A 23,146-nucleotide genomic window follows, 5' to 3' on the forward strand; every position below is an offset into this window, starting at 1 on the left:
TATGTATGTATATGTATATGCACATGTGTGTATGTGTGTGTATGTATGTATGTATGTATGTATATGTATATGTATATGTGTGTGTATGTGTGTGTGTGTATGTATGTATGTATATGTATATGTGTGTGTATGTGTGTATGTGTGTGTGTATGTATGTATGTATATATATATGTATATGTGTGTATGTGTGTGTGTGTGTATGTATGTATGTATGTATGTATGTATGTATGTGTGTATATACATACATATGCCACTTCAGTCTCTGAGAGCCCCCATGAGCCCTGCTTAGTTGATCCTGCAGGCTGTGCTCTCCCTGAGCCCTCAGCCCCTCTGGCTCTCACAGTTCCTCTTCCCCTCCTTCTCCTGAGTCTCCCGAGCTCTGAGGGTAGGGACCCAAATGGAGACTGGGGCTGGAGAGGCGGCTTAGCCATTAAAAGCTAGCCTCACAACCAAACAACACATTTTTAATAAGAGCACGTCTAATGTTCAGAATCCACAAAGCCTAAAACATGGGTAACACAACAAATAAAATGAGTACGCTGTAGCACTCGATGTGAGTGCTTTAAAGAAGCAAACTTTTTATATCTATAGATAGATGAGAGAGATAGATCGATAGATGATGTACTATATATAGTCTCACATAAAATTTCACTTACATTCCCCAAAACCCTATAATAAGAAGTCATAGCTACTGCGTCACACAAGTGTTCAGGAGTTACTTAACTCAGCAGGAAATGAGCCTTAGGAGGGAGGTGACAGTGTATGCTGTGGCCCCGGTTCTTAGGACAGTGCCTCACGCAGAGCCTGTCCTCAGCAAGTGTGAGTTGGATGAAGGAGCGAAGCCATGCAGTGGTTATGAGACACAGTGGAGTTAAAGCAAAGCTAATGCCAGCGTGGAAATTCTGATTAGCTCACATTAACCCTTTCCAGCTCCTAGTCTCCTCATCTGTAAAAGAGGGTTTATGAATGCAGCCTCATAACGGAGCCCAGGGATGAAAGGAACCTACAGATGAGAAGCTCTTCGCTGTCACAGTCAATATTCAGGAAAGGGGACCATTGTGCTGTCATCCATAGTAATTCACGGTGACAGTACTTCACCTACGCAAAGCATTTCTGCATCTCCAATAGCAGGGACCCTAGTGTACATCCCTGTAACTGTCAGGAACTGCCGTTTAATACTGCAGACACTGCGATGGGCTTTTCAGATTCATGAGCACAGTTGCTTTGCTGCGAAGTCTCAAGTCACCCCGTGGCATAGCTTCTCAGGACAAGCAAAGCGTGCTTCCTGCTATCCACAATGACAACAACACATTTACCATTTGCTTCCATGGTCAGAGAGAAGCGCTCACGTGCTGCCATCTTTACCTTGTTCTACCTGTGGCCAGAGGCCTTCTACTGAAGACAGCAAACTGACCGTTCAGGGCTGCCCATCTGCCACAGAGACCACCAGGAAGGCGGGGATAGTTAAACTATACCGACCATTACAAAAGAGCACACATTCAAATGCCTAAGAAACACAGGCGCAAAACATTCCAGAGGGTACAGAAGTTAGCCATAAAAAGTTAACTCATTACATTTCAGTCTTCGCATTTTGCTTTTTCACAATAAACACACGGCGCGTTTAAAAAAACACTTAAAAACTTTGGATTGGTCCAGTGAAAGGTGAGAATTATTTCAACTTTAGAACTCAAGGCTGACAGTGAAGACTACAAATACTAAATCATGGATATTATTCAATTGGAAAGAGGTTCTAAATCAATGTCACTTTTTTTTAAATGTATAAACAAAATGGTTCCAAATTGCAGGAAGTAACGGTCCCTTCACAGTGTAACTCAAGACTCACACGGGGGACCTTTAAGGAACAAGGCGTCTCTCCCCTTGTCCTCCAGAACACACATGGTATAAAATGCTAACGTGAGCTTTCAGCAGCACATCATTCATTCCAGCCCCAAAGGATGGAGACTTTCAAGAGCCCGAGGATGCTCTCTAAGGAGTTCCTGAAAGCGACTATCTCCAGCGTCAGCAGGCACTGCCCGTTAGCAGCCAATGACTTTAATATATAAAATGCAAAGTGTTCACTTTGTGATGATTTACTTATTTACCGTTACTCGTGTTGTTTTGATATGGCTACTACAATGTGAAAAACATGAGCCCCTCGTCACAGTCATGAGCACCCTTAACCTAGGATAAAAATAACGGAGTAGGAAAGTGTGCACGAGGCGACACGGGAAGAAAAGACGGATTCAAAGCCGAACAGTTTCCAATTGTTATTTTATATGTATTGTGTGTTTTTCTGATTGCGTGTCTGCGAAGCCCGTGTGGCCTGAGAAGGCCAGAGGGGGGCGCTAGGAGTTACAGATGAATGGGGGCTGGAACTCGAACACTGGGAAGGGAGCCAAGCCCTCTGCCGGAGCCACAAGTGCTCTCAACTGCGGAGCCATCTCTCCAGCTCCTCAAACGAAATACTTTTAAAATTAAATAAACATTCAGCCAAGTACAACACTATGGAGACTAAATTAGTTTAAGAGAGAAAATATTCCTCAAAAAAAAAATGTGAAAATAAAGGATGAACAATTTTAACAAACTAAAAGGCTGGGAATTCTGCAAGACCTCCAAATTTGGCTTTTATTAGTCACATGCTTGACGGATGGAAAGTGGTTTTATCTCAGCTCTTCCCTTTGGTTCTTCTGCGCAAGTCGAGTCCAACACAGAGCCAACAAAAGCAACTTTGTAACGATCTTTACACTTAATAAAAAGTCTTTAGCTAGGCAAACAACATGTTAAAATTTACTTCAGATTTGCATCTAGCTTGGATTTCAGCTAAATGCTTATATAGCAGAGCAACAAAAACTGAGCTTCAAACATGACTTTCTTAGTGAACGGTCAATGGAATGGCTTTCCCAGCTCACACCTGCCATCCAAAGACAGCCCTCTGTTTCAGAAAGAATTTTTGTTGTTGCTGTTTCTGATATGTTAATATAGCATTTCCTTCTATTGAGCCGATAAAGCTATTTATTCTTTATATTATCTGTAATGTATATTTGCCATAAAAATAAGGCCCATAGCACAGAATGAAGAATGCAAAGAGTATGGGAATGCTACTTCTTCTCATCTGGATTTGTTCCGTCACAGTTAGCATCCCCAATGGGGCTGTAATCATTGCAGCCTCAGTGCACACTGGTCCATCCTTTACCTCCTACAATACCCAGGACAATGCATTGACTACAGCCGTTGCTCAGATGAGGCCTTTTATCTGCAATTTTACTTCCTCAGCAGCAATAACAGCTACAGCCTAGACAATGCTCCAGTTTACCTATCTAATCCACAAGTTGTAAGAAAATGCTATAAGGAAGCCTGCTACTTAATAAGGGGGTAAAAGGTATCTTAATAGGATATATATATATATATATCAGATATACATATATCTGTGAAAGACATATAATAAGGCACTGTTTTCACTTTGTCTATAAAATCTTTTTTTCCTTTATATATATTTATTATATATATATGTGTGTGTGTGTGTACATACATATATAGAAGGTTACAGGCTGTAGAATGAACATAGTTCATTATATATAATAAACTGTGATACATAATATATTATATAATATATAATGAGTGTATACACATGTATGTATATATATGTTTGTGTGTGTGTGTGTGTATATATATAATGAAATGTGCTTATATCTACACTGCTAATTCCCTACTCAAACTCCGAAATGTACTTCAACACACCCCTCTCTGCACTTTACATCTTATTTATTTGTTATTTGCAAACACAGTAATAATGACCAGTACTGCTGTATTTGTATGGGTGTGGGCCCATTCGCTGCATCGTGGAAAACATACCAGTGGCCGTATCCTCACTGAAGAATGATTCTCCCTTTCTCAGCTACTGTCTACTGTCAAGCAGCTCCTCAGAAAGCAGCGGGCCTGGAGACCACCTACCCCGTATATATCAGGATTTGAGAGGCCTGATTTAGTGCTGTAAGCACAGGTGCTAAGAGATCATGGGTGTGGTGGCCATGTTTGTTGTACCCAGAAGACAACCCTTCACAGCATTCTTCTCTGTCCTTACAGCCTCTCACTTCCCGAGTCTTGGTAGTGATAGAGTCAGCCTTGATTGATATTTCCACAGGGCTTTCCCATACATCCTTAGCTTTACCTTAGTTAACCTACCCATGATCCTCTTCTCTCCCCTACCCCACAATCTCTGTCCCTCCTTAACTGCTTAATCCATCGTATTCCCTTCTTGTTTTTTTTCATGTGTGTTCTATTATATGTGTGTGTGTGTGTGTGTGTGTGTGTGTCTGTGTGTTGAGCTATGCGATAGTAGGCTTCTCGTGACTTTTCATGTCCCCTTAATCCTCTGGTTTCCCCCATACCCACTTCCAAACTGGTTTTCAAAGCTGGTGTATTAGTGTCTTCTCTGACCGGTAGATTTTTATCGTTTTCCTTTCATCATATTACAGGACAGCATGTGTTGTTATTTGAACTAATGATAGCTCTTTTAGCTGCGGCAAAGAAAAAAAAATTTTAAAGCACGATATTATTTGCCACCTCATTCTCTTGAACATTAGGTATAAAACTCACTTTTAAAAAAGTGTTACCCTGAGCGTTTTCATTTCTGGTTCTTACTAGGGGTCTAATACTAACACTTGAGTTTGGATAAAAGTATAAATCTTAGACCGATAGTTGAGAAAGTATCAGTTTTCAAAAACACACTGTCAACAGGCTCTTATGACAGTCTCGCCAAAAAAAAATGACTAGTTAGTTGTTAACTTTAAAAATGATACTGTGGCCGGGCGTGGTGGCGCATGCTCTTAATCCCAGCACTTGGGAGTCAGTGGCTGGCGGATCACTGTGAGTTCAAGGCCAGCCTGGTCTACAAAGCGAGTCTAGGACAGCCAGGGCTACACAGAGAAACCATGTCTCGAAAAACCAAAAAAAAAAAAAAAAAAAAAGAAAAGAAAAGAAAAGAAAGACCTCTTTGCCTGCTTCTGGGACCATTTTCCCTCCCACTGGGTCGCCTCGTCCAACCTTGATGTGATAACTTATGCGTAGTGTTATTACATCTTTTTATGCTGTGTTCAGTTGGTATCACTGGGAGGCCTGATCTTTTCTGAGGGGAAATGGAGGAGCAGTGGATCTCAGGGAGAGGTGGCAGGTGTTATGCATTGTATGAGAAAGGAATAAAGAATAAGAAAAAGAGAGACAACCAACGCTGGCTAGACTATGGGAAATCGGGACCCCTTCAAACTGTTGAAAGCAACAGACACTAGTGCAGCACTACGGAAACTAGTACAGACATTCACCAAAACACTAAAAACAGAACTAGAATATGAGCCAGCCGTACTACTCCTTGATACACACATGAAGGAATGCTAGTCGGTGTAGAAAAAGAGACACCCGTGTGTTCGTATTTAATGCTGCAGCATTTCCTAATGGCCTAGCTATATCAGCAGCTTAGTTGCCACCTATAGAGGAACGGAGAAAGTGTGGCAAATACACACAACATGGATTTGTAGGAAAATGGCTGAAACAGGAGGTTATCATGCTAAATGATTCCAGATTCCGAAAACAAAGATAACGTTGTTTTCTCTCATATGCAGACTCTATAGAGTTAAAAATATGCAAAAGATATGAAAGTAAAAGGATGGGTATTTGGTATAAAAAAAAGGACACCAGTGGACAGTATGAGAGCTGGCCAAGCGATGGAGATAATAAAGGCACACAATAGTCCTGTACTAAGAGGTCATCACAAAACTGCCGTTTGTGCAATAGGTGCCTGCTAGCAATAAGACAAAATAACAATTTTCTCATTCATGAAGGGGAACGTGCTGAAAGTTGGTCATGATGTACACTCTCTACCGTAGACTTACTTTTCTAATTATGTTTAATTTAGGGTATTGCTAAGAAGCTTTTATGACATAATAGTCCTTAATCAAATAGAAGGAACAGTTCGTATTAAAAGCGGAACGAAGTCTCACAAATCAAACCCCACCTTCTCTGTGCAACACAGATGATAAGCAATGTGTAAAGTGAGCCACGTGGGGAGGACAAATGCTATTTTCTATGGTGATTTCTGCACAATAAAAAAATACTGGGTCTGGGCGTTCCCTCATTCGTTTTACAATCTACAGATAAAATTGATAGTTGATATGAAGAAGAGTATCCAACAGAAATCCACAAGGACTTTTCTTTTCTTTACAGAATAGGTGATCAGCGATATTTCAAAATTTAAACAGTATCTAAAATAAATCCTTACGTGGAATGGATTTGAATGTGATGGGAGGCAAAGTTGCCACATTTTAAATTGAGAGTTTGGATCTGAACCTTTGTGGGTAAGTTCTGTATTCATTCCTTCCTTCCCTCCTTCCTTCCTTCCTCCCTCTTTTTGGTGCTTTGAGACAGAGTTTCTCTGTGTAGCCTCGGCTAGCCTGGACTCACTTTGTAGACCAGGCTGGCCTCGAACTCACAGAGATCTGCCTGCCTCTGCCTCTCGAGTACTGGGATTAAAGGTGCGCATAACCGTGCCTGACAAGTTAGATATTCTTATAACAATGTAAAGTTGGAGAAGAGCAGCATAGAGAATAAAACAAAGGAATTCTGTCAGCTCACTGGTCATTATGACACTCAGAGCTCAGGGGAAATCTTGGAATAAGAAGAAAGAAAGGAAAGGAATTCAAATATTCTGGAGGATTTGGGATTAAAAAAACTAGACAAGTGTAGGGATATGCCACTGGTCCTGTAAAAACCTTCCATCCTCCCAATTCTTCAGTTGATTTCTAGAGCTCACCAAGATTGTTCGGTTTGCCACAATCTGGAACGCATTCATAAAGGAAGGTGTGTCCCAAGCATGGTAGTACAGCATGAACAAGCCATGATCTGCTACAGTCCTAGCACTATATGACTATAAATGTGTCAAAATCCTAAATTCATTAGTAGCAATAATCCATGTGTCACCCATAGTAATTACTATGAAGCTAAAGCTATAACTTCGAATGATCAACACTGAGTGGACCTCACAACCAGAACAGACGTGGAACATTCTGAGGAAATGTATAACCATATGAGGGTTTCAGCCTAACATGTGACCTTCAAAACTGTTTAGATCTTTCCCAGGATGAGCAAGCTAGTCATCTCCTAGGTTATAAGGTACCTTTACAGCAAAAGCTGCAAACATCATGAAGTTCTTGTGAGTGGCAAAGAGAGGTCTCCTTGGTGTTCTGAGATCTCCCGGATGGTGAGGTCTGGTGCTAATGGCAGAAGTAAGAAATTCAAGATTTGGAGAGGAGGTTGAAGAATAGAAAGTGTGAGATGCTCAGCGTTGCTAACATGTTGTTTACTCTTCCAGTGTGAATGACAACTGTTGATATTCAGTTAAGGATAGAGTGGGAGGAACCTGCCCCTCACATAGCATGCCTCCTAAGAGCCAGGACTTGCCACCTTGCACACCAGCTGCTAAGGTCTTAATTAAGCACAATAAGACTTTTCTATCGCCCGGATGCTTACTAGGCTAAGAGCGTATGCTTTTAAGTCCCAACCCTACTTGGCTTTAGCTATATGACCCTAACTTATGCACTTAAATCTCTCCAAACATAAAACGCATCAAAATAGCCATGAGTAGAAGACGCCATTTCAAATTCCACAAACACGAGAGTGTTCATTTGGTTTTCTCTGTGGCTGCCTTTTCTTAGCCTTTCTTCATTTACTTCAAACGCAAAAAGGTCACTCAGAAAACCTTATCTGACTGCGTCCTATAGGTCAACATATGTGTCTGTACCTCTTGGCAAGGGAAGAAGAAAATGCAAATAAGAGAAGAATGCGTCCTATAGGTCAAAATATGTGTCTGTACCTCTTGGCAAGGGAAGAAGAAAATGCAAACAAGAGAAGAATTTGGTGGGAAGTTTTAAGAAGCACAATTTTATTTCTCAACAAGTGAGAGCTAGGAGCATTGATGCCGATGCCCACCTTCACCAAAACCCCACAAAGATTACGTTCCTAAGTACGCCTCTATTTCTTAAACGCACATCATACATCTACACAATCCACTTATGGAGGAGGAGCTTCAAAAGAAGGAAAATGAGTGTTATTACCATCCCTGCTGCTTTGAAAGGTGCCGTATCCACCTTCTACGCAAAGAGAAACAAGATCCATGCCCAAAGAAGCCTTGTATCTTTTCTTCCATCCAACTTAAAATCACATGTACCCTTCTCTCCCCACCAAAGATCCATCCTTCAGTTAGAAAAGTGATTGGATAGTCTTGCAAAATTTCAGATCTGTTAAAGTAGGTTTCCTTAGGTTCAGACAAAAGCCTTAACGTCTCAAGAAAATGTCAGTTTTCAGGAAAGGAGGGATTTAAAAAAAAAACCTCACTATTTCACACTCAAATCATTCTCATCTAGGGAAAGAACCCCAAAAGATGAGAGGATAGGAAAAAAAGACATACACACATAAGAAATTACGATGTAAGGCCCCAGTTGGGTTTAATCAATGATTACATTTCACTTTTAGACAAGTCATTTTATCTTCCAAATCACAGCCAAGAATAAGCAATAGAGCAGTATCCCAACACGAAGTTGTGACGTCACAACAATCATCATTCTAAAGATTAGCCAAGCATTTACCTTTGCCTTACTTTTTTCCTCCTAGATAAAAATGTACCTTAAAGGGAGCTTTCTGAATCTGTTGGTTTAGGACCAGGACTTAATGTTTATATGGAAAGTAATCATTGATACGTAGGGAAGCATGAGTAAGTTTTTTATCACGGTCAGAAGAATGGCAGGATTGAAAACAAAAGTGCAGCGTAAACTAGAGCGAAAGGGAGACGCCAGGAAGTACAATGGCACTTGGGTGGAAGTCAACAGTGGTACACCGTTAAGACACTACGCGTGTTCAAGAGAACCCAGCTGGGTCTGTCTAGCCTCTGCTTGGGTCTCTCATACTGAAAATTGAACTACTTCAGGCTTGTGTTCAAAACTGACTTCCTAGAAATGTCGCAATGGAGTCGTTTAAGCGAGCAGATCCTCCTGAATCGAACTCTTGACTTTACCATTGCTTGGCTGCATATGTCCCTCCCTTGTGCCTTAGTTTCCACGGCCACAGGATAAGGATACATGGAAATGAAATGTGATGAATAAATGCACATACGGTTCTTGAGTAGACAATACAGAGACTGTCTAATATGTCGTAGTTGTAAGAGTGTTATTATCAAATTGTACATTTGATACTGGTATATTCAGAGCAGAGGGATCAGTCTAGCACACTGGAAACAAGGGAAGCCCAAAGCTTCTCTCCCGTGAAACCAGTACATTTCAGTATCAAGCCCCATCTCCACATAAAGAGAAATGGTTATGCATAAGTGGGAAAGGGCCACGTAGGTTTTTTTAAAGTGAGATAAAAATCGTGCTAGATATTACTCCGGAAAGTAATGACTTGTTAACGGCAAAGTGTCATTTCACAGACTCAGAAGGAGAACTGGACAAGGTGGCTAACGATGCTTCTTTCTGACTAGATGTGATAACGAAATAGAAGAAAGGGCTTAGCAAGCTAGTGGCTCTATTTTGTACGGCAGAGTCATTAGACTAAGAAAACTTGATCTGCCTACACTGCTTTATGGTCTCAAACTCAAAGCACTGAAACCAGTGTTTCTGTTCATTCTCTTCTTGCCTCTTGAGTAATCCTCCCAAACCCAGCACTATTTTTCATAGCAGTATTCTCTGTAGACTGGTAGCCTACAGAGAGAAGAAGAAAAGTCATACTCATCAGTTATGAGAGGCTAAAGGATAAAGCCAGGTGAAACTGATTATACAGACATCAGAAAAACAATCAAACAAACAGAAGGAAAAGGAAACTACACAAGATGGCAGTGGGCAGCTCTCTGGTTGGCACAACATGACGAAACCTCATCCTGCTGATTCGCTCATGTCTTAACTAGGATGCTGCCTCTTCACAGTGTGGTGACTGACTAAGCACGAGATGATTCTAGCATTCATGCACCTTCAGACTTCCAAATTTTGTTTTCATAATATGGGGCAAAGAGGCCATCCTCACTCATACTGAGCACTTGTGCTTGGCATCCTACTGGGCATCTTACGTGAATTCATTTATTTAATTGCCACCCCAACTACAAAAGACTGCCAAATAGAATACAAAACCAGAAAATGTCCACCTAAATTTGACTTGCAAATGAGTAACATGATTTTGTTATAAGTGCACCCTACACCACATGCAAAGTTCAAAAGCACTTCTGCTGGACAGAAGACCTCAATAAAGGACCTTGTCCAGCACGGGACCCCGCATGCTGTAATACTGATTGCCGCGGAAGAGTGCCAACAGTATTGTGGAGGTAAGCAACTACTTTCTGATGAGATTTGGGCCTGGCTCCCGGGTAAGGAATTTCATTATTGGTACTATAATCCTGGCCAAAAGTCCATAGCTGTGGCAGGACAGAAGCTGTTATTGTTATTTTGATAAATGACCATGCTGTCAAGTTGGTTTCTAAATATTTATCCTTATACCCACAGACACGGACTGCTGGTTACCTTGGGGAGAAAAGTTCTGAATGCCATGAGCAGCAGTCAGTAAAGAGTCGCATAATTGGTCAGTGTGCCAAGAATAAGAAAGATAATAATAATAATAATAATAATAATAATAATAATAATAATAATAATAATAATAATAATAATAGTTCTCTGCCATCAATGGAACACTTATATTATCACTACCACCACCAGGGCTCAGAGAACATTACAGAAGATGAGGCAGAAAGAATGTAAGAACAGAAGGATGGGCAAGAGAGCTATCAGATGCTGTCTTCCGGACACATCATGGCTACCACACTGATGATCTCACAGCAGCAGTGGTCACCTGCACAAGGTCAACACAAGCTCAAGCCAACCAACACTCTGACACAGATTAATTAGCTAGATAAGCTCAGCTTCCAACCCCTACCAAGGAGCAACTGGCAGGTGATAGTTGCTATGGGAGGGAGAATCATTCTGTTACTCATGCTGCTGTGGACGGCCCCACAGCCACGAGATGTGGGCAGCACTAACTGGGTTTAGTGGGTTAACAAAATGAAACAAATCACATTGAATCTGGAGGGGGGCATGTTTGGAAAGAATACAGTGGAAGTTGGAGGGGGCAGAAAGGAGGTAGATGGGATCATATTTCATTATATCCATTATGAAATTATCCAAAATAAAGAAGAAAGTTCTTGTTTATCCAGGTTTTAGTTTCCCTGGATAGGCTATATTTGACCTGGCAACACTGACATGGTGAGAAAGGACATCTACACCCTTATTTTATTAATGAGGAGCCTGGCGTTCGGAGAAGTAATTTACTGGAGGTTTTGCTGCTATTAGGTAATACATCTGGCTTTTAAACCTAACAACAAGGCCTGGACCTATAATCAATACAGCACAGTCTATTATTAGGCTTCTTTCTCTATCTGAATGGCCATCTCCTCTTCCTATTGACATTCCCCAGTATCTCTGTTCCTAAATTGATGCAGTTTTTACTTCCCTCATAGCAGGTTAAGAACACATAACACAGTGAGCATTTTCTGCACACATTTCTCCTTCCTGATATGACTTCTATTCCCTTTGGGGATACATGTCCTTCCTCCCTCTTAATAGCATAGGTAAGAGAGGAAACTAAACACTCCTGCTGTCCCAGTAGTTAGGTTTATTATTGCTCTGATGAAACACCATGACCGAATGCAAGTTGGAGAGGAAAGGGTTTATTTGGCTTACACTTCAGCATCATAATCCATCATCAAAGGAAGCCAAAGGCATAAACTCAAACAGGGCAGGCACATAGAGGCAGGAGCTGATGCAGAAGCCATGCATGGATGCTGCTTACTGGCTTGCTCCTCGTGGCTTGCTCAGTCTGCTTTCTTATAGAATCCAGGACCACCAGGCCAGGGATGACACAACCCACAATGTGCCAGGCCCTCCCCCATCAATTGGTAATTATGAAAATGCTTTACCGGCTTGCCGACAGCCTAATCTTGTGGAGATATTTTCTTAATGGAGGTTCCCTTCTCTCAGATGACTCTAACTTCTGTCAAGTTGACATGTAACTACCCAGCACACTTTCCCACCCATAATGAAAGCTGAAAGAAGAATTTTCCGTCTGTCGATTGCTCCCTACTCAACAAGGGGGAAGGCACATAGGCACATGGACTTTTGGATTTTCTTTACAAATATCTCAATTTACATCACCTGATAGTTTGTTTCTTGATTTCTTTTCCAAGGCAGATTCTCTCTCATTTATCATCTATGTCTTTCAAGTTTAAATTCACTGGCTTGGCTAATAACTAGTTTATAAAAAAAGATTTATTTATTTTATGTATGTGAATGCTCTTCTTTCATGCAGATGGAATCAGATTCCATTACAGATGTTTGTGAGCCACCATGTGGTTGCTGGGAATTGAACTCAGGACCTTTGGAAGAGCAGCCAGTGCTCTTAACCACTGAGCCATCTCTCCAGCTCACTAGTTTTTGTTGTTTGTTTGTTTGTTTGTTCATCATGTCAATAACAAAGAACCCCCAAAGCTCCTCCCTTGCCCATGACTGTAAGTTGAAAAGACTCATTTTTAATACAGTTCCACACCATTTTAGTTCTGAAGACAGTGTCCTCCAAATAAATACTTGTCAGTACACTGAAATGTTCGTAATCTCAAAGGCAGGATAGGCTGCAGCATAAAAGGTCTATATAAGGTATAGAAACCTTCTTCCCTTCTCTTCATACGACATGGCCAGTCTGAACGGGCTGTTAGAGCCCACTTTGGGAACTGGAGTCACTGGCAGTGTAAAGCTAGATGACTTAATAGGTCTCAAGATGACTAAAATGTCCGTGTGCTTCGAAGATCGATGACTCAGCAGGTATAAGAAACTCAGTATGAGAGCTCTTCTGTAATTTCCCAGTAGGAGCTATGATGCATTTGGTTCAAGTACACTAAAAATAAAGAGAACCCAACCAAAGTCACACGCCACGTGAACAGAACAACTTGAGTTTCAAATATGTATTTTTAAATGGGTTTCGTGTTAAAATTTGCTTAATAGAAAATTTCAAAGCGCTTGGTGTTGAAGGATTGGCTTTGTTGTTATTTTCAAGAGTCCGTATATGCAGGCTTTAAGAACCTATGGCAGAATGTTGGGAAATATATCCATGTACTTTTATGAATAAAGATTGCAACTTGAGAGTGGCTAAATTATACCTACTTGATATTGTACTTTTAATAAATATCTTAATAAAATGACTTTAATTATTATGTTAATGTCATCACAGGTTATTAACTAAAGGGAAAAATGGCAGGTTCTACTCAGCTTGGGTTAGACTATAACAGAATATTCTATTCAACTTTAGGCGCTGCGTTCCTCAAAGAGGCAGTAATGAAATAAGAGTGTTTCTAAAGGTATAGCGGATGAATAGTAAAGAACAGTAATGTCTTTATGTCAAAGAAGCCGTGCAAAAACTAGGAAATATTTCAGTTGAAAAACAGCTCAATATGAGGTCTTAAACAGCTGAAAGATAATATGAAAGTAAAATCAGATTTAGTCCATATAATAACTTCAGAATAAAAAAATCTATATCTGGCAGGTAAAATATAATTTAACAAACAACAAATAATCATTTATTTAAAGCATACTCAAAAATAAGGCATAGGGTTTGGAGGGATGGCAGATTTAAGAAAGGAATTGAGGGTTGTCCTGGGCAGCAGAATCATAAATCTTAAAACAAGTGGGTTGTGATCGGGCTTCTGATTGCGATGAACTGGGGGAAATAGGACCTCCATTCTGACCAGTTGACCTTAAGAGCTTCTTAGAGCAAGAGAGATGCAAATGACTGAAGTAGGATAGTGCAAGGCAGAGATTTATTGGGGTAAGGGGCCTTCCGAACTGATGCAGGAGTCCAAGAGATGTCAGATTAAAGCCCAACCGGGAACTTTACTTAAAAAAATTGGTCAGAGTAGGATAAACTTGAGAGATGGCATATTAAATGGGGGTAAATCCCAAAAAGTTAAACTATAGAACACCTGGAAACTAGTTTTTAAGGCCACATTTCCTTCCATCTCAATGGTTCTCAACCTTCCTAATGTTGGGACCCTTTAATACAATTCCTCATGTTGTGGTGACCCAACCCCAACCATAAAATTATTTTTTGTTGCTACTTTGTGACTGCAATTGTGCTACTCTAATGAATTGCCATGGAAATATTTGGTATGTAAAGACGTCTGCTGTGCAACCCATGTGAAAATTGGTCATCCCAGAAGGGGGTTGCAACCTGCAGGCTGAGAACCACTGTTCCAGATGGTCATGAGAGCTTGTAAGAGGAGGATAGGCATTGACCCTTTTTTCGAAGCAGAACTCCAGGCTGGAAAGTTAAACAAGGCCACTGTAGGTAATAACACAACATCCAAATCCTTCTATTGGGCCTTACAGAGTTCTATTGATTATCAGTAAATCAATCAATTTCTTCTGAGAGGTCTCTATCCATCTGGCTCTAATTGAAACCCAGATATTCCTAGAGGGAACCCTGGAAGCTTGATAAATGGGGAATAATGAATGATGAAAAGTTGGTGAGCCCCATCCACAGGGCCCTCTTACATGGTAGCATTTCCGCCCCACTGCTCTGGAAACGAAAGATCAAGAGGAGGAGCATGTGTCTTCCTTGAGCCTCAAAGACATCTTCATACTTCTTCCCTTCCCTTCTCCCTGATCCCCGATCCTTTAATCTCACGCCATTATATTGTATTTTCCTTCATCTCACTTTCACCTGCTACTTTCCAGGTTGTATTTAGTTACTTCTTCAGAGCGTTAATTTGGCTTTTCACGCTTTCCAAAACTTCTCAATTTTCAACTATGTCAATGAACAGTTGGTCCTCTGAGTGCATGGAAATCTGGTTCCAGACATTCCGGTGATGCCTGACTCTGCAGATACTCCGTTTCTTCCATAAAATGCACTGTGCCTACAACCAGACAAGCACTGGCTTCCTGTATGCTCAAAATTAGCTTATGAATATTTATAACACTGAACACAATATAAGCAATATGTAGTGGTCATACTGAGTTGCTTATGTGGTAGACTACCAGAAGACATGCACATGCTCAGTAGAGACATAGTTTCTTTCCAGATATTTTTGATCCACCATTGATTAAATTTACAGGTGCAGAACAGGGCCTCTGAATACAAGAGGCCAACTATACGTGCAGATGTCTTTCCTATACTGTAGGACTGTAGGAGAGGCTTGTGAATTCTTTTGTTTTCCTTTTTTGAGACATGGCATCTCTGTACAGCCCTGGCTGTCCTGAGACTTCCTCTGTAGACCAGGCTGGCCTTGAACTCCTAGAGATCAGCTTGCCTCTGCCTCCTGAGTGCTGGTCCTTGTGAAGACTTTAATGACTTTGTCCTTCAATCTACTACAGTCTCTTTGCTTCATGCTCTGGTGTAGATCTTGCTTGCCATTACCATGAACAGCACCCTACTCTATCTACAATGTTACTGTCACGTATTCCATTCTCAGACCACCCTCTTTAAATACTCTTTATCCTCTTTCTTACACGTGCCCTTCCCCTCAGAGAAGTCTGAACAACAGATCCTACTAGCTCATCAGCACTGTTATTCCCTGGATATCTTTACTCACCCTCTTTTCCAAGTTAAAATCATCACACTCAGCTCCTTCCATGCCTCATCAATGTCTTTAGTCTCTCTTCCTACTGCCTTGAGAAAATCATAACCCCGGTCAAAGGCATCCATGTGACACTATCCACTTACTCACATAGATAAATGAGGTTGAAGAGAAATGCAGTCATGATGCTCCCCCTTTCGTGGCCATGAATCTAACTTCCCCGTGGTGTAGGCTGGCAAGCATACTCCCCTGTTTGGACCATTACCCTTCTCATTCCTCAGCTCCATTTTCATTCCCAGTTACGATCTCGCTTTTTTTTTTTTTAACAACAAAGATAAAACTGACAGAGTGGGGAAGGAGCTTCATCACACCAGCTGAGACGCAAACACTCCCCTTCCTGCCTGCTGTCTGTCATCACAGTTACCACCCGTGGCGACCTTGCACAGGGCCCTCATCTTTGACACCTACAATACAGATTCTCCCTTCTCTTGATGATCGTCTGCTCTAGATGTGGGATCTGGGAAAGAGACTCACACTCACTCTCTCTGTCTCTCTGCCTCTGTCTCTGTCTCTCTGTCTCTGTCTGTTGTCTGTCTGTCTGTCTGTCTGTCTGTCTGTCTCTCTCTCTCTCTCTCTCTCTCTCTCTCTCTCTCTCTCTCTCTCTCTCTCTCTCTCTCTCCCACACACACACACCTCTCGCCTCATTTCTCTACTTGTTCCCCCGGTTCTTTAATTTCTCTCACTCCAAAATGTCTCACAGGTTGTCTATTTTCACGGCGCCTAATTTGCATCCTCCCATTCTGTTTCAGACCCACTTCAGGCAGGGTGTCATCACCACCGCCTCACGATGACTGCTCTTATGAAAGTCCGCGTTGACTTCTCCTAAAACCAATGTCCAATTCTTAGTTCTCACGCTGCTTGGCTCCCAGTATTTCACCTAGACAACCACTCTCCTCTTCTTGATAATTAATCTCAAATCATTTCCCTCTGTTTATTGTCGTCCATTCTTTCCTGGCCATCTCTGAAAGTGGTTTATGGCCCTAAATGCTGATTTACATGGCTAAGTTCTCAGCCCCTGAACTTCATCCCCTTTTCACCCACAGCATCTCTCAGTATCCAAAGGAGATTGGAAATATGCCCACATCAGTATATGAGAGGGTATAGTGCTTACACATAACTCATGCATCAGCCTGTATGATTTCAATCACTTTTATGTTGCTTTTAATACATAAGACAATATGAATGTTATGTGTATAGTTAACATGTATTAGGCAATGGTGATAAGAATAAGATGCACATGTTTAGGACAGTTTTTTTCTATCCATATAATAGGTTTGACCAATGTTTGGTTAAAACCAAGAATGTGGGATTGTAAAATCAAATGAGGAAAGTGGCGGGGGCCGGGGTGGGAGGCAGGCGAGAACGAAGGAAGGAATACAAAAAGAGACAGCTAAAATTAAGGGGCATTTGAGAGGTAGTATGGAAACCTAGTACAGTAGAAACTTCCTAAAACACATACATATATGAAGATGAACTAAGTGAAATTATCAAACAATGGATGTGCAGAGCCCAACTGAACATCTCCTGTCACCAAATGACTCTTCCAGTACAAGACTTGGGATATATCTACATGAGCTGCTGGCCAAAAAGGGTCCCACAGGAATTCCCGAAATAACCCAGGGTATTACCAAATCTATAGGTTGTTCTCCACAAATGGAAAGCTCCATTTCTGAATACAACTCCTATTCAACTCCGTGAACGTAGAGATGTCTAACTGATGCCAATATAGAGCCTTCACCACTGTGTTCCAGTGTCCTTGGTACAGGAAGGCACTCCGCACACTATTAAGAGAGAAACAGCCAGCCACAAACTCATTCTTTATCTGCTGTGATATACTACCAGCTAGATACGCCAGGGCAATGATGGCACAAAACCTGTGAGAGTAACCAACCAATGTCTGATTTTACTTAAGGCCCACTTGGGTGACCAAGAACCTGAGACTATGAAAGTCATACCCCACTCTCCACTCAACTGTGGAGAGTGTTCTGTCCATTGGCTAGATCTGGGTAGGGGTTTAAAGTTTACCATCTGTATTGTCCTTGGCTGGTGCCTCAGTTTGAGTGGGACCCCTGGGCCCAAATCTGCCTATCAAACTTGTAGGTTTCTAGGACCCTCTGGATCCTTCTACTTTGCTATTCTCCCATGCTTCTCTCCTCTAGAGTCCCAATAGGATGTCCTCCCCTCTGTCCCAGTTTCCTGGAGGGGGAGACCTGGTGGCACTCATAGGAAGGAGAGCAGGTTACCAAGAAGAGACTTGATACCCTATGAGCATATACAGGGGGAAGTAATCCCCATCAGGAACAGTCATAGGGGAGGGGAATAAGGGGAAAATGGGAGGGAGGGAAGAATGGGAGGATACAAGGAATGGGATAACCATTGAGATGTAACAAGAATAAATTAATACAAATTTTTAAAACAAGGAAAAAAAAAAGAACCTGAGACTAGATAGCCCAGGGATTTCAGATAAAACAAACAAACAAACAAACAAACAAACAAAATACTGGTCTACAAAATAAAAAGAAATGAAAAGGTGGTGAGAAAACGACTCCTAAGGATATTCTGCTATACTTACAGATCTGTACTTTGCTCAGCTATCATAAGAGAAGCTTCTTCCTGCAGCAGATGGGAACAAATACAGAGACCCACAGCCAGACATTATGTAGAGAGTGAGAGACCCTGGAACACTCAGCCCTAAGTGGGATGTTGCCCATCAGATCTCTCTCCTTAGAGCTCAGGGGACCACCACGAAAGAGGAGGCAGGAATGCCTGTGTGTGAGCATGTGCTTGCTGTTATTTGATTATATTCATGTGTGTGCTTGATTTTCTTTGATTATAGTTGCGTGTTTTCATTTATTCATTTTGGATATGGTTTTATTTATGTTTTCTTGGTTTGGAGGAATTTTGTTGTTGTGTTGTGTTTTCTGTTTCTTTTAGTTGTTGTTGCTGTTGAGAAGATCTGGAAGGACTTGGGAGAAGGGAAAAACATGACCAAAATATATTTACATTTAAAATAGTTTGAAATAATAAAAAAGAAAATCAAACCAACACACATACACAAAACTTGAGTGTGAAGCTTGCTGATTTGGATGGTCAACTGTACTTCTATCTTGGTCAGTTCTTTCTATCTTCTGCCTTTAGACTCAACATCTATACTAGCACATATCAATTTTAAATCTCATTCTGAGATTAAATTCCAGAGATATTTCTTTTAACATTTAAAAAACCCCAGTTCTAATGCTGTCTAATCTATAACCAAACCCCAATATTATCCCCACCCCTTCTCCTCAAGCATAGGAAATATGAAGCTGTCGCCGTTTCAGTTGACGCTATGCCTCTCTTGGAGATACTGCTCACCATTCTCATGAGCCGGTCACCCATGATCACAAACTGAGGTGCTCTCTGTGAAGGATACACTGGAATACTAAGAAAGAGTGTGGGGACGCTACCCAAGATTGAGAGACCAGGAGGATTACATGTGAGACAACTCTGAGGACTCAGGTGGTTACAGGAGCCTGGAGACCTGTGGCTCGGGGATGTATGTGGTCCAGAGCAGACCAGAGCATCAAAAGAGTGGGCCAGGCATCTGTTATAAAGGGAGGTTGATCACAAAGTACAGCCACCAAGAAAGGAAGGGCTAGAAACTGGATGGGATGAGCTGAACAATGGCTGGAGATCGTGAAAGCAGAGCCAGAAAGGTACAGCTTCTTCCTAAAATACGAGAAAGAGTAAGTGCCAAAAGGATGTAAAGGATGCAGCATCAAGAGGGGATGATTAGAAATGGAGAAACAGGAGCTTTGGCATACACTCGAGGGGCTAACCAGCAGCCTATGAGGGATAAAGAGAGGAAGAAGAGGATGTGCACTCATTGAGTACTGCTCAAGAGACGAGAGGTGGCCAAAGCTAAAGGACACAGGTACACTGTCAAAGACAGTTGGGCGGCCCCTGTCCTCTGCACACAGGACCAAAAAGGAAGACAGAAGACAGGGGCTTTCTAGTCATTCGTGCTCAGCAGCCTGGGGCTTCCTTGGAGAGGTCAGGAAACAAAGCCACCGGTTCCAAGGGAGAGGATGGTGTAACTTGGCAATGATTGGAAGTTTGGCTTCCCTGAAGGCTGGCCACCATCTATAGGACAGTACAGAGAAGAATCAGAATTTGGTGAAACCTGTTACTTCTGAATCATCTTCCAACTTGGTGTTTCTATGGCATCACCCAACTGGAACACTGAATTGTCCACTGGTATTTCCAGAACAGTGTCTAGCATTACAGCAAGAATGCGATCCATATCCATTGAATCAGCACATGGATGAGTACTTAAATGAGCCTCCTTCTAAAGAAACACACAAAAACCTTTCAGTTGAAATCACAGGTTTTAATGTAGACTGGGTTTAGAAAATTTGGGAGATCACAAATGCTTCACGGAAATTTAATATGATGTCTCACTCGGGGTGATGCAAGCAAGCCAATCCAGAAATCATCCCACATTCAGAGTGGGCATTTTTAACAACAACAACAACAACAAAAATTCCCTAGGTTATCTTAGAGCAAAATTATGAGGAAAATAGCAAACTCTGTTCAATTGTCCAAGAGGGTTTTCCGAACTAAGCAAGCATTTATCATTCTGGTTTTTGTTTAGATTTTACTAGCATACGTGAAATCTGCCCTTAAGTTTCTCTGTCACACTAGCCCCCTCCTACCCCCACCGCCTCTGATTATTGGTCCTGATGACATTTCGCACAGATTGGAGTAAATAAAATATTGTTTTTAAATTAAGACTTCATTCAAAAGCATGAGCTAACTGGAGGCATAGCAGTGTATGAGCAGCGCAATGCAGATGCAGGAGGTTGCTGATGGAGTGGGTCCCTGTTAGAGTCGCCCGTTCATTACCTGCATGGAAAACTTTGTGTTTTCCATTAGCGATTCCAGAAGAGCTGGCCTCCATTTTTATTGACCTTCTGCCTGGTGGGAGTGAGGAATGCCTGACCACAGGCAGGCGACGACGCGACCCTGGGCAGCTCGCCACACTTCGCCGTTGATGGATTTGCAAGCGCTTTTCAGCCCCATGAATAGATAAACTTAAACCTGAAATGAGAAATAGGCACCATTAACTGAAGAGGTCGGGTTGAAAATGGCTAAAACACAGATCTATGTCCTGGCACGAACTCCAGAGAACACCAGCAACTACTCCTAAGATGTGGGAGTCACATTAGAACTGTGATTTTTTACATCATTTTCTGGGCAATGCTTCATTCAAAAGGGGAGCATCCTCAGTTATCATGACAAGAATCCTATAAGTAGGAATTATATAACTAGATATTAAACTTAACAAAATTATTTCTAAACTCCCAGGGACATATGTGCATGCCTCATGGAGTTTTTGGGTTTAGAAGCTGACTGACGCAGGGTGTCTGGAGTGTCAGTAACAATCAAAGAACATTTTTCATGGGACTCACAGAGAGGCCAGAATTGATGAATGAACAGCCTAGAAAACCAAGAATTCCAGTTGCAAAAATATTTTTTAAAAACACTCATTGGTAACCATTGTAGGTGGCTAAGATAACAAGTTATTATTCATAAAACCATCAAAGAGAAAGGAGCAAACATTTATCCTGTCTTTCCTGAACCAGCCACATTTCAAGGTAGCCAAATAGCTGAGGAGAAAAGTTCTTTGTGAGAGACCAGCCAGCTAGTCCCACTGTACAGCATTGTGTTCCTGTGGCATTAAGTGCCTCATCCTGGCAGTGTTGGCCAGACAATCTATAGCTACTAAAGGATGAGGACAGCCTCCCATTTGTTCTGATCCACTGGTAGGTGGGGAGCTCAATGAGAGCCAAGAAGCTTCTTTCCTAGGCTTTAACATATATACCTCCTTATGAATTGCTTAGTGTGAGTCAGTCAGCAAGATCGGGTTTCCAAACCCATGATATTGCATGTGTTTGAGTATTGGTTTTTGAAGTTTCACCCAAGTTAGGACTGTCATGCTAGCTGGCCCCTTGGGAGACAGCCTGGCAGGTTTCCTGTGTCAGAATGCCCTGCTGAGACGCCTAAGTACATGGACATGTGCGGACTGTCTACACCCTCTCTATGGCTCTAACTGGCATACTGGTCTCAACCTATCATTTTCCCCCTCCACTCCCTTCCATCATGTCATTCTAAGCTACCCCTTTTCAAAGAGTGCAGCCTGAATGTCTTGAGACCCAGAAGACTCCAGCAGAATCCAGACAAACTTGTAGATGACAGAGAGAGGGATGAGGGAGAGATTTACCAGTCAACATTAGATAGTGTATGCAGGTTCCAGCTGAAAATATTAGATAAGCCACTCTCTGCTTATTGTACTTTTTGCGGGAGACTGTTGTGCTAAGGAGAACATGACTATGGCCCGGCTTGGCACTCCTAGGTGTTATATAATACCCCTCAAGGAAGCTTAAAGGGACATAAATGGGAATAAAAATTACACTGTGGAAATAACTGGCATAGGTACTTGAAACTGTTGAATCCAGTGCTTTAAGAATCTAATAATGGAGATCCTGGGGAGACTGTTAAAAATAAATGCTCTATGAGTATTTTCAATAGAGCATAGCTATGAGGAAAGGAAATGTGTCACAGTGGAGTTCTGGAAGAATCCCCAATGCTGAAACAAACCCATAGCAATCCTCCTACAAATCGGGAGTCCTCGGATGTGCAGAGCAAGGGGCCGGCACATTAAAGCTCTTCCCTCTACAAAGGTCAAGTCCGTGGGTGCAAGAGAGATGAAAGTAAAAACCCAGTGCAAGAACAAATGTGCTGCAAACATTCAAAAATGCTGAAGTGGGTAAAAGATTGTGAAGTCGCATATTTAGAAATGAACCTTCACCCAATAAATTACATCGTCTAAGAGAGCAGGACATTCTAGTGGGACTCTAGACGAGAGAAGCATGGGAGAATGGCAAAGTAGAAGGGTCCAGAGGGTCCTAGAAACCTACAAGTAGAACATTATGATAGGCAGATTTGGGCACAGGGGTCCCGCTCAAACTAAGGCACCAGCCAAGGACAATACAGGCGGTAAACCTTAAACCCCTACCCAGATCTAGCCAATGGACAGAACACTCTCCACAGTAGAGTGGAGAGTGGGATATGACTTTCTCACATACTCTGGTGCCTCACCTTTGACCATGTCCCCTGGAGGGGGAGACCTGGTGGCACTCAGAGGAAGGAGAGCAGGTTACCAAGAAGAGACTTGATACCCTATGAGCATATACAGGGGGAGGTAATCCCCCTCAGTCACAGTCATAGGGGAGGGGAATAAGGGGAAAATGGGAGGGAGGGAAGAATGGGAGGATACAAGGGATGGGATAACCATTGAGATGTAACAAGAATAAATTAATAAAGGAGGAAAAAATATAAAAAAATTAAAAAAAAATTAAAAAATACATCGTCTAGTTGGCTGTTGATTCGATTAGGAAAATG

At 41.8% G+C, this 23,146-nt stretch overlaps 1 protein-coding gene across 7 annotated transcripts in view; it reads right to left on the reverse strand.

Annotated features, from left to right (window-relative positions):
- The window catches only part of ANO4 (anoctamin 4), a 381,965-nt gene that overhangs the window by 171,435 nt on the left and 187,384 nt on the right, over positions 1-23,146 (reverse strand). For all 7 annotated transcript variants that reach the window (XM_084795290.1, XM_084795289.1, XM_084795288.1 and 4 more), the window contains one exon: positions 20,588-20,782. In XM_084795290.1, the coding sequence (XP_084651416.1) occupies positions 20,588-20,642 (55 nt within the window). In that variant the 5' untranslated portion in view covers positions 20,643-20,782. The remainder of the gene's footprint in view (positions 1-20,587; positions 20,783-23,146) is intronic.

The sequence above is a fragment of the Acomys minous genome (genome assembly GCF_964271855.1).
Source record: "Acomys minous genome assembly, chromosome: 9".
In the NCBI taxonomy this organism is placed as follows: Eukaryota; Metazoa; Chordata; class Mammalia; order Rodentia; family Muridae; genus Acomys; species Acomys minous.